Genomic DNA, 11,799 nt, shown 5'->3' with positions numbered 1-11,799 from the left:
GCACGCCTGCATGGACTCACGGTGTCCAGCCTCCTAAGTGACTTTTGTGGGGAATGAACTGGGGTAGCCTTGTTTAATAACTTTGCCTGAGGAGCTGTGGGAAGGAGGGCAAAGCAGGGACCACCAGCTTCCTCCAAGTGGATTCCTTCCTTCGCTGCACCTACTGAAGCTCTCCAGCCCTTTTGCACAGTTCTGTGTGGGTTGCTCTAGGGATTGATGAACAATTAATTTTCTAGCTAAAGATAAAAATGAGTTAGTCAGAAATAAGCAACAAGCTGTCACGTGGGCATGTGCAACATCAGCTCATACAAGGCAAAATAGGAAGCTTGCTGTCATCGCTTGGCTCAGCCTGTCTTGTCTTGTTTTTGTTTCTATCATTTTAAAACATCTAACGCCACAGAATTTAAACTCTTAAAAAAAAAAACTGCTTCCGAATGTAGAAAATGTTTCTCGGGTTCTCCTGAGAGCGGGGCACTTCAGCTAATCACAGGCGCGCACACGCATTCTTCCCATAGTACAGTACTTTAAAATTAATAGCACATGCAGAGGAAAAACTAAACCCTTTGACGTCACTCGCGAAATGAGGAAACATAAACAGAAAAAGCTCCACTCCAGTAAGCTGCCGGGCGCAGAAGCCGATTGGTCTCCGGTTTTCCTTGCCTGTGGCAACTGACAGACTCAGCCAACCTCCCAGGCTGGCTGCCTGCTCACCCAGCCAGTCGCTCGCTCTGGGCACTGCAGCAGGCTCGGCTCTGTCCCAGCGCTGCTCACTCGGCTGGGAGAAAAGTGGTGTCCTCACCCGGAGAGAGTCTCTCTCTCTCTCTCTCTCTCTCTCTCTCTCTCTCTCTCTCTCTCTCTCTCTCTCTCTCTCTCCCTTCTTTCTCGAACTCTCTGAGTCCTTTGGCGTTTCTTCCTTCCTTTCTTTTTTTTTTTTTTAAGAAATATTTTCTTTTTCTTTTTATAAAATTTACATAATTTTATTGCTAATCCTGGATGAGGTTGCTGGATTCTGCAGCACAAGTCTTCATGAACAAGCCGCACCGCTCAGAGATTTCACGGCATTCAAAGGTCACAGAACTGCCACTATGGTTAAATGTCTTGTTTAATGGTTGAGGTATGTACAACAATTTTAAGCGGCAAGTTCTTTTCCTTGAGAGTACAGAGTCACAGGGAGACAGGCGCCAGGGTTTTTGTTTTAATTGAAAATGGACTCGTACCTATATATACGTGTATATATGTGGGTGTATTTTTTTTTTGTCTGTGATTGTTCCTACAGCAACCAGCTTTTGAATTTCCTTCCTTTTTCTAAGTGAACGGACTAAGCCTTGTCACTTGCCCTGGATTAACTCTTTGAGGGCAACAGGATTTAGCAGGGGACTCTGCATTCTCTGAACTTTGAGCCCTCACTGAGGAGCCCCCTCCCATCCCCCCTACACACACACATGTTTTTAAATGAGTGCAATATTTCTTCTCCATTGTACCTTTTAGAATTGGGTCATTTTTTTTCAATTTTGGTAGGACGGGGCAAGAAAATGTTGGTGAAGGGTTGTGACCAGTGGAGGAGAAAATCAGGTCGATTTGTTGATTCGATTTCTCTTGGGTTTGCTGGTTGGTGGGGAGCAGACCTCAAAATGAAGAAAGAGGTACTTACTACCCTAGGAAACAGCTGGCAGTGAGAGGAAACAGAGAGAGTGGGTAGAGGACTAGGGAGTGGGGGTGTTGAGAAAAAAAATCCACTTTATTATCTTGCTGCATATTATAAAAAGCCTATTTTCAGTCTTAAAGTTAACCGGGGAGATGTAAGTTTGAGTTACATGGGCAATGATTCGAGTCTTACTATTTACAAAGGAAAATAAAACTTTATCATTACTGCAAGGTTTGGTAATTCTCTCTTCCTGAAAGGTTTGAAGGCGCAGTCAGGTATTTAATTAGGGACTTAAGTGATGGAGCCTGGGGACTAATTAATCAACCGAAAATTCAGCTCTTGGTGTGCTCTAGCCAGAGAGACCATTGCAAGAGGGGAGGCAAGCCAGGCACACACATAAACTCACTTGCGGCTTCAGAAAACACAGCTGAACTCAGAGCTAACGTTTTTCGGCCCCACATTACTCTGTGTGGAAGGGGACCTTGTTTCGAATCCTCCCTGCCTGGCAGTCGATTTGCATAAAAGCAACACAGATAGTACATGGTTAACGTGGGCTTCCTTATCTGAGAGTTATGCGATAACAGATGAGGCAGAATTATTCGGAACCATTCCCCCCACTCCACAATTTCCAACTTGTTCCCCTTAAAGTTTCTATTCTCAACACTGAGAACTAGAAATCTGGGAAACTGGGTCAGTCTCAGGAGCCCCGAGAACACAGGCGCGAACGCTGCGTTCGCAAGGGTTAACAGTTAACCGCCTAAGGTACCCAGTTAAGAACAGCAAACATATTAGCTCGAGCTGCAAGCTGCAGAGAGTGTGCTGTGAATGGGCAATTGCTTTTCCCGCAGCGCCTGCTGGGGAAACAAGGACTTTGTGTGTCGCGAATGCTCGACTGCAGCTCCTCCATTTCCTGCCCGGCTTTATCTTTTATTGCTGGCTGGTGAAACAAAGAGGTGCCAGTGGGGCTGTCTGGAGTGACATTTGCTCCAATAAAACGAAGTTCCTTCTTACTGCCAGTAGGAGCTCAAAGTTAACTAGCAACTCCCAAGTCCAAACTCTCTCCGCAAGGCTTTTTACCTGACTCCGAGCTGTCTGATTTAAGAGGGCCCCACTCAACTGAGCGTGTGCCAACGTCAGCAAGAGCGTATTTCAGCAAAGTGGTTCGGGGAAACTATTTTTTTGAATGAAGCTACTTAGGACAAGGACGGGAAAAAAAAAATCAAAGATGTGCCGAGAGTTTACCAAGCATACCTTGTAGGCTACCTAAAATAACTTTAAGCCTGGAATTTTTAACTGTTTTGATCAAGACAAGGTCATCCCAACATCAGATGGTGTTATTCTCCTCCAGAAGGAGGGTGTTCATGCAAAACGAAAATGGCCAAGCTTCCTCCAAGTGGGAATGTAGCACCTGGAAATGCCTCTGTCCAGTGACCATTCTTCTAAGGTCTAACTTGTCTGCCTGGCTCAGATCACAAAGGAAACTGCTGTTGGCTCACATAGCATAGTGTTGGAATTTATTGAGCAAGAAACCAATCCGGCTCATGTCTACAAATACTTCATTTTATTACAGACAACTGTCACGTTTAAGCATCAGAGGCGATTCGTGAACATCTAGTTAAGAGCTGTCTTATGTAGTTTGTCTTACAATTCAGAGGCGGTGTACAACTTAGGAAGGAACACTCCGTGTACGTGAACCTTCCAAAGAGTTCACCACCCTTTGAGGATTAAGTTCACGTAGCCCAGTGGGATCTTGAGTCGGGTAGGAGTGTTGCTTACCAGGTACAGCTCCCTGGGGAAGCAAAATTTTGGCATTTGATGATTTGCCTGGTCCCTCACACTGTAGTGAAGCCACTTCCATAACTACTTCCTGATGGTGGCACACTCATTTCTGTGACATTTGCACTCCAGGAGCACAGCTTTCTCACCATAAGAGTGTCCTGGAGGCTCAGTACCAGGCCCCTCCAGGCATCCTCGCTTTCACTCATGACGTGGTGCCTACTTGGTTTCTTAGTAGATGTGAAAGTGGTTCAGATTGAGATGCGAGGAAGAGAAAGAAAAGGAACTAGAGGGACCCAAAGTGACTAATGTCTATATACCAGGCATGTTTAGAAATTTGACTAGCAAGGAGGAGTGTGTCAATGTTCTAATGTTAAATCAAGGCATTCAAATTCCGACCCCCAAGGATTATTACCATTTGAACAGGTTGACTTTTAATTAAGAGACTAAACTAAAGGGAGTAGTGGATAGGACCCTCTGGCCCAGGACACACGCCCTCCTCATTCAGGCATCACCCACAGAGTGGCTGACACTAGGCCACTCTGTCACTCCTGACGTTGATGTCTTCATCTATATTACAAACTGTTGGGTTAGGTTATTTCTAACATTCTTTTAGGACAAACCTTTTATAGTGTTCTTACTTTCAACCAGGGGTGTGTTGTTATTTGTAAATGTGAAACATGTCAAACTTTTATTCATAATATCACAAATGAATTACTGCTACTGGTCATGCTCCCAGCATGTCAAAGACTTTTAACCTGAAGTAAACACAAAGACAGGTTGGTGTTGCGGTAAACATTATAAAAACCCTCAAACCCTCACTGTCTGGCATCACTGAGCCATAAGGCATTGTAGGGTATTTTCATCTCGTTCAGCAAAGCGTCTCACTCACTAAGCCCCATCCCAGCTCACGCTGAGAGGGTAGCCACTGCCGTTCTCTTTACATCCCCAGCATCTGCTCCCTAATGGTTATAGTCGTAACTCCCAGCAACCCATTAAAATCAAGACTCAATAAGCTTGTAATTTAGCAACCAGATTTATATGTTAAATTCTCAACCCACAAATGTCCACGTAATAAACTCACAACCAATTGATACTGATATAAGAAATATTCATAACTACCTGTGGCCATTTAAGGCCGTAGGGATCTGGGTCATCCTTCTCTGCCGCCATCTTGGTTCTACTCCTCCTGCCTTACAAAAACTTTGTCCCCGCCTTACTTTTTACTGTCCAATTATAGGCCTCGCCTTAACTTGTGCCAGCCCTCACCTGCATAAACCCTATAGGTTGGGGTTGGAAAGATGACTCTGTGGATAAAGTACTTGTTGAGCAAACATGAGGTCCTGAGTTCAGGTCCTCAACACACATGTCAAAGCTGAGCATGACAGCATGTGTCCATAACCACAGCACCCGAGAGACAGAAACAGGAGGGTGATTGGGAGCTCACTAGCTAGCCAGCATAGCCCAGAAAGGCAACCTCTGGGTTCAGGAAAGAACTCTGTCTCATTAAAACAAAACAAAAGAAAGGAAGGAAGGAAGGAAGGAAGGAAGGAAGGAAGAAAGGAAAGAAGGAAGGAAGAAAGACACAAAGAAAGAAAGAAAGACACAAAGACAGACAGAAAGGAAGAAAGAAAGAAAGAAAGAAAGAAAGAAAGAAAGAAAGAAAGAAAGAAAGAAAGAAAGTAGGGAAGACACAGGATGTCAAACTCTGGTCCTGCACAAACATATACACCCACACATATACATTTGCACACAGTACACCACATGCGTACACACACACACACACACACACACACACACACACACACACACACACACTCAAAGTTTGGAAGGGAGATAGTAAAAAGAAAAAACACAGAAGAGGCAGCCGAATGCAAGTTAGACTACAAGAAGTGAGTCTTTGTCCATATTGGCACCTAACATGGTCAGGCGAAAAGAGTGTTATTCTTTTGTGGTTGTATCTTAAAAACTAGCATGGTGAGGATTGCCTGGGCTTTGCCATACATTGACTTATTTATTCATAAGTCTGAGATGGAGAATAAAACTCAAGCATGGGGTTTTCTTCACTCTTCCTTGAGGTTCTGAAAGAATCCTCTGGAGATGTTGACAGTAGTCCCAGATCCCAACAACTATTGACAGGAATGGGGAGAATTGGCAGCCATGATGTAATGTGATGTGTACCCTAAGGGAAGCATTCTCAGTGTCTGGGAGCTTCTGACAGTGGCTCCAGAACTCCCTGGGTTACTTGGGTAAGATTGCGGAAATAAATTTCTTTTTTTTTCTGTGTTAAGGGTTCTTTTTTAACGTATAAAGTTATTTATTGTCAATAAATTTTTATTTAAGGGGCTTGATTCCTTTGCCGTCCATCCAGGTCATCTGAAAATAGCCCTTTCTCAAAGGTCATCCAGTTGTGTTTTCAGCTCTTTATTTAATCTGTCCTTCGTTTAAAGACACAGTCATTGGCACCTTCTAAGTTCTTAGGCAGAAGAGTTGAGGATTTCTTCAATTTATTTTAGGGACCCTTCTTTAATTAGCCTTATAAACCATTTTAAGGTAGGTTTCATTTGTGACACCCACCATCTCTGAAGAGTCTTCTCATATCCATTCCTGGAGAACAGCGCATATGACTATCTAAAACGACAGTTGGAGTTTACGCCAACTTAACAGCTTAAGTCCTACCGACCTTGGTTTCCTTGTCTGTAAGGTTTGTTGGTGACTTTTGTGTCCCTTTCTGTTCTTTACACTGACGAGGTTCATAGTGAACCATTAGCCTGGATGGAGTATTTCCACCTCTCCCATCCCTTCTCCTCACCATTCTTCTTTGTGCCTTAGCATCAGGTACTTATTTAAGCTTATCTAATTCTTCCTCCAAGAGAATCACATTACCAAGGAAAAGCTGAAGCAATCATAAGCCCTGGGTTTGGAGAATTTCTCCACTGGGAAAGTCTTCTCCCTTTGCCGTATTTACTCCTGTGAAGTGGTACCTCTCTCTGCTGGGGCATTTCTTGAGACAGATGGGACACCAATGTTGTAAGGCAGACATCTTTTTCATACATGCCAGTCATTCTTGAGTTTCTATATTACTTTCTTTGGCATCGTTCATGTTCCAGTTCTGATTCCTTTAGAGAATAACTGAACGCACGTCATGTCTACTGTGAGGCATGAGCCCTGGTGCCGGCACGCTGCCTCATCCTACTGGTTGGCTCTGATGTAGTTCAACGACCCTCACCCAGACACTGCTCCTTCCTGTGTGGCCATGGCAGCTGGCACCTCTGCCAAGTGAAGGTTTCTGATTAACAGCTGAAGCATGGAGGATAAAGAGCAGATTTGTTATTTCAGATAAACCTAGAAACAGCTTGATAGCATATAGAAGTCTATTCAGCACAGGTAATTTTAAATAATATTCTGTAATTACCTCCACGTGTAAAAATATATATATATAAATCCTATCAACAACACTATCTGGACAGCATTGAGATTTGTGACCTGTTCAGAGTGTGAAAACAATAACTGAAACCAGTAACCCAGTAATTTGTCCAGCATCAGAAGCTTCTTCCTCTCTCCCTTTGCTCCTTCTTTCCCTCTTTACATTGTTTCCCCTCCCTTACTTTCCTCTCTGTTCTGCCTTCCTGATCCCTCCCTTTCTCTCCCTTCTGTCCTTCCTTCCCCTCCTCTAGTAACTGCTGTGCCCATTTAAGGGGCATTTAAGAGTTGGGACTCTGGGTCTTCCCTCTTAAGTTTCTTTATGAGATGGAGGGCCACAGCTGGTTAGGGATGAGGTACATGTTTCCAGAGACCAAGGTGTAGATATGGGAAGTGATCATAAGCTTTAGTTGGTCAAATTTTGATATCTAGAGATGTCAATAGTTCTCATACCTCCCAACTCTATCAATCTTACTATAAAAGTATAATTATTTTTGCATTGTTACATAAAAATCAGAAACAAGCTGAACCCAATAATAAATGAATCGTCATTATTTTATATCCAAGTAATTAAATGACACTGTTACTTAAGAGAATGAAGTAGACCTGTACCCAAAAGATCTGTAGCAATTTTTCAGATATATAAGACAGTAAAATACCTATATTGAGATTTGTCTAAATATGTAGAATATTAGTATATTCTCAGAGAAAATATCTGGAAATCTAGATTGAAAAGTGTGACAAAAATTAATAAATGCATCTAATAGGAGAACTTGAAATGCAGAGGGGAAAAACTTAGTCTGTGTAGATTATATAGAGTTGTTGATGTTTCCCCTACACATTTCCTGCATTTACAGCAGAAACCATTTTGCTGGTATGTTTGTGACATTGCTTGGTATTTGACATTGAAAACAATGCTAAGAAATGAAGGAAAGGGGATTTCTATTTTGCTCTGAATTTATATCATGTGTTTTGAAACTGCCAAAAAGAGAGAATACTCTGCAAGTAAGAGTTGTGGACAGGAAATTACTGGGAACTCAACAGTGCAGTATGCTCTGGAAATAAGGGTCATGGACAGGAAACATGAAGACCTCAACAGTATAGAATGTTCTAGAAGTAAAATTCATGCACAGGAAACATGGAGACCACAACAGTGTAGAATGTTCTGGAAGTAAGATTCATGGGCGGGAAACATGGAGAACTTGACAGTGTAGAATGTTCTGAAAGTAAGAGTCATAGACAGGAGATCATAGAGAATTCAACAGTGTAGAATGTTCTGGAAGTAAGAGTCATGGACAGGAAACATGGAGAACTTGACAGGGCAGCTTGAGTAACTTTGGGCCACCATCATCCCCCTAGCTTTGCTTTTCCTCAGTAAAGAATGAGGAGCTTTGTCAAGACCAAAGTTCCTTCCAGCTTGGCATGGTGTTCATGAAAACTTTCTGTCTATACCAATATATGTTATACATTTCGCTCATTTGAGCAATCAGCTAAATTACCTGTTTTTAAATTGGTTCAGTTTCACTTAATTTTCAGGTTAATTAGGCACCAAAAAAGCTTATAATTTTCCCAAATTGTCTTGAAGGAAACTATATATCTTAGGGAAACTTTTAAAATCAATGTATACCATAATATGTTATTTAGAAAACATTACTTATATTAATATGTTCATGTTGTAGGCATACAAACAACTATTGTGGTTCTGTTTAAATATGATTTATGCATTTCTTGGTTTTTCCATGAGGAAAAAAATACCTTCATTTCCCTTTCCCATTATGCCAGTCTCCAGCTGTGTCCAGTGAGAAGAAAGAACTCAGTCATCCGCGAGTGTAGACAACATTCTCATGAGAGGGGATGCCCCAACAAGATGGAGGTCTAAAGAATGCGCCGATTTAGAAAAGGTCACTAACTCTAGAAAGAGTTCTTTCCTGTGTGATGGAAATGTGCCTCTTCCTGCGTCCTTCGCACTTTCAAAGAAACGAAAACATAATTTCACTTTGGCTTTTCATTCAGTTGAGAAACTTTATTCATCACGGAACATATCTGGGAGTTTGTTTCCTATTTCCTGAGGTTTTTTATTTGGAGAGAGGAATAATCTTTAACTTCAGATAAAACAGAAGGGAATGGATGTCTGGATGTCTGTGCAAAGAACAATCCAACATATCCTTCTATACTTTCTTCTATTAAAAATCACTGTGTTAGAAAGGTCCTTCAAGAGCTTATAAATACAACAAATGATCTCTCTCTCTCTCTCTCTCTCTCTCTCTCTCTCTCTCTCTCTCCTGTTTTTAACTGATTTCGATGCCTCAGTGTTGAAGTGCAGTTTCAGGAGAGAGGTACAGAGAACCGGCCTTCTCAAGTCTGAAACAGGCAAAGGTCGGGGTCAGGGGTCTGATCTCCAGCATCACTGGGAAAAAAATCTTAACGTTTACATTCCTGTCAAAACTAACAGGTGACTTGGAAGTCATAGTGAATTCACATGTATTGTCCCATCGAACATAAAGCTTCAAAAACTAAATGCATCAGATATTTATTGAATCAAATGGCAAATGCAAAATAAGTTTATATGTTTTGTGTGGTGGGAGAAAAGAAAAAACAGGAAGAGAAAAAGAAGATCCACTCGTTTTTTTTTTAAGAGCCCTGAATTTGTAACCGAAAACCCCGAGTTTGGGTTCTTGATGTAACAATGATGCTCTTGGCAAGGTAGTTAGCATTTTTGGTTTTTGTGTCTCCAAAATGTAACTTGCAGCACATCATTCTTGTTAAGCAAGGATCAGCTAGCCTACTTCAAAAGCAAGGAACTCGGGGCTGAAAGGGATCCCAACTCACGGAGCCAGGATTCCACTTCTGCTCTTTGCTGACAAGTCTTAAATGTTCTTACGTGTTTTCAGTTCGTCTCCACTCATTCTGAGCATGACTTGGAAAACGTTTTATTTATACAAAGCATAAGAATATTTGTTTAAGAAGACGTTAAAGGACTCTTCTAACTGTATTTCTACACATGAGGTTCCAAAGTAAAGAGAAATAACGCTCCTTCGTTTTCAATACCTTAGAAGTTGATGCTTCAAACGTCAGGAGGCTACTTTGTTCTAGTGGCTACAAGAACACTCAGGCAGCATTCGCCCCGGAGGGTCACTCTTGTTCTCCTCTCTCTAGTAAGGTCTCTGAGATGAAGGTGTTTGTGGTATGTCTCCTAAAGTGTGAAAGAGATGTGGGAGGGGGTCTTTTATTTGTTGAGTGTATAGAGAACAGAGTAGTAAGTGTGTAAGCCTATCAGCTAGCTGTCTGTTTTCTTGTATGGGTTTTTGAATTATTACGTGAATAGTGTTCTGTTGAGGCCTTATAACATTTGTGATGAATATATTTTTGTTTACAGTTTGAAGTTTCTCCTCAGAATTGATGTGTTGGAAGTTTGACTCCCAGTGTAGCTACATGGGGAAGTAGAGCTTTGTTAAACGCATTGAGTTCATGGGGCAGTTTTCATGAAGGGTTTGGTGTGATCATTGGAGTGGCTTCCTTACCCTGAGAAGGGGGTTGCCATAAACATGCCCAGGTCTCGCCTCCATCCTTTCTCAGTGGCTTCGTCTTACCACCTCACCTTCTGTTATAAGGCAGCTCACCAGCTGCTGGCACTCTGCTTGTGAACCTCCCAATCTTCAGAACTGTAAGGATAGGTTTTTTTTTTAATTGCCCAATCTCAAATATAATGTGGTGACGGTAGAAAACGACCTGGGTTGTTTTCTTGGCTTTTCTCTTCTGTATTAAACGATCGCGCATATAACCTAAATTATAAATGTATTGATCTTTCACTCACTGTAAGAAAACCTCCATATCTCTGGGTGTCATTTAAATTGTCAGTGTTGGTTGATGGCAGCGTCTGGGATCCTGATATAGGAGGAACACTGCAAGTTTGAGCCAAAGTGTGAGATGTATGGTTAGTTCGAGGTCAAGCTGGGCTCCACAATGGACCTTTCCTTAAAACAAAAAAACTCGTATTACTCAAGTGGAGACAATGACTTTCTTTATCATCACCATGCTATCACATCATCTCCATTCTTTCATCTGATGTTGTGTCTTGAGACTTGTTGCTTCGTGAAGTTGTGTTTTGTTTGTTTGAATTAACACACGAGATTTAGTCATCTGAATACATTTGTCCGCTGTACTGAAGAAAGCGTTGACCAGAGTGTTTAGAAGCATAGTCCCTCTATTTCTGCTGAGGATGCCACTAGAAATAAAGCTATGTGGCCTTAGGAGATCCTGTTGAACATTAGTGGGAAATTCAGAACTTCTCAAAGTTGTTTAAGACTTGACGCTCTGACCAAGAATCCATTTCTCCCTCACCTTCCTACATCAGCATGTCTGTTAGGTCTTAGGTGAAGGTTGTCCTGACTAAATGAATCACAAGCATATGAAAACCTTTGTTGTCAAGTCCACTAGTTTATATTTGAATTCTAAAAACCCTTCACACTTTTTTGGCATAAACATTTCTTCCATTGGCAAAATGTCCTGCCTTGCTCTTTGATATTATCGTAGGTTCTCTGCATTTCTACATGAATTTTAGAAGTAAGATTCTTCACCACGGAACCAACCAACCAACGAGGCAAGCGGACAGTTGGGGTACAAGTTAATCTGAGGTCTTTCATGGGCCTGGTTTATAAGCATACTGTACCCACTTCCATTTCACAGGTCCTTGTCACCTTCTCTCAATCGTATCGTCTATCTGGCTTTGTGACATCCCTTATTCTAACTATTAGTAGGGGCTTGGCATTTTGATCTGATCTAAATGGTACCCCTTCAGTTTCAACTTTTTGTTTCCAATATCCATGAAAATTATGTGTCTGTGTGTGTGTGTGTGTTTATGTGTGTACAGTTTACTAGCCACAATCTTACTAAACTAATGAGTTAAAGTACTTTATATATTCTTTTTATTTTCTAACCAATTATATTATCCAAAA

The 11,799-nt window shown here is 41.6% G+C and overlaps 1 protein-coding gene across 2 annotated transcripts in view; it reads left to right on the top strand.

Annotated features, from left to right (window-relative positions):
* Positions 1-717: 717 nt before the first annotated feature.
* The window catches only part of Pde7b (phosphodiesterase 7B), a gene marked incomplete at its 5' end in the record, with an annotated part of 314,454 nt that continues 303,372 nt past the window's right edge, over positions 718-11,799 (top strand). For both annotated transcript variants that reach the window (NM_080894.3, NM_001444232.1), the window contains 1 exon segment: positions 718-1,114. In NM_080894.3, coding sequence (NP_543170.1) covers positions 1,094-1,114 — 21 coding nt within the window.

Source organism: Rattus norvegicus, chromosome 1 (assembly GCF_021556685.1).
Source record: "Rattus norvegicus strain SHRSP/BbbUtx chromosome 1, alternate assembly SHRSP_T2T, whole genome shotgun sequence".
NCBI classification, from domain to species: Eukaryota; Metazoa; Chordata; class Mammalia; order Rodentia; family Muridae; genus Rattus; species Rattus norvegicus.
Note: the sequence above shows the minus strand (reverse complement) of the source record. Positions and strands in the feature narration are given on the sequence as shown.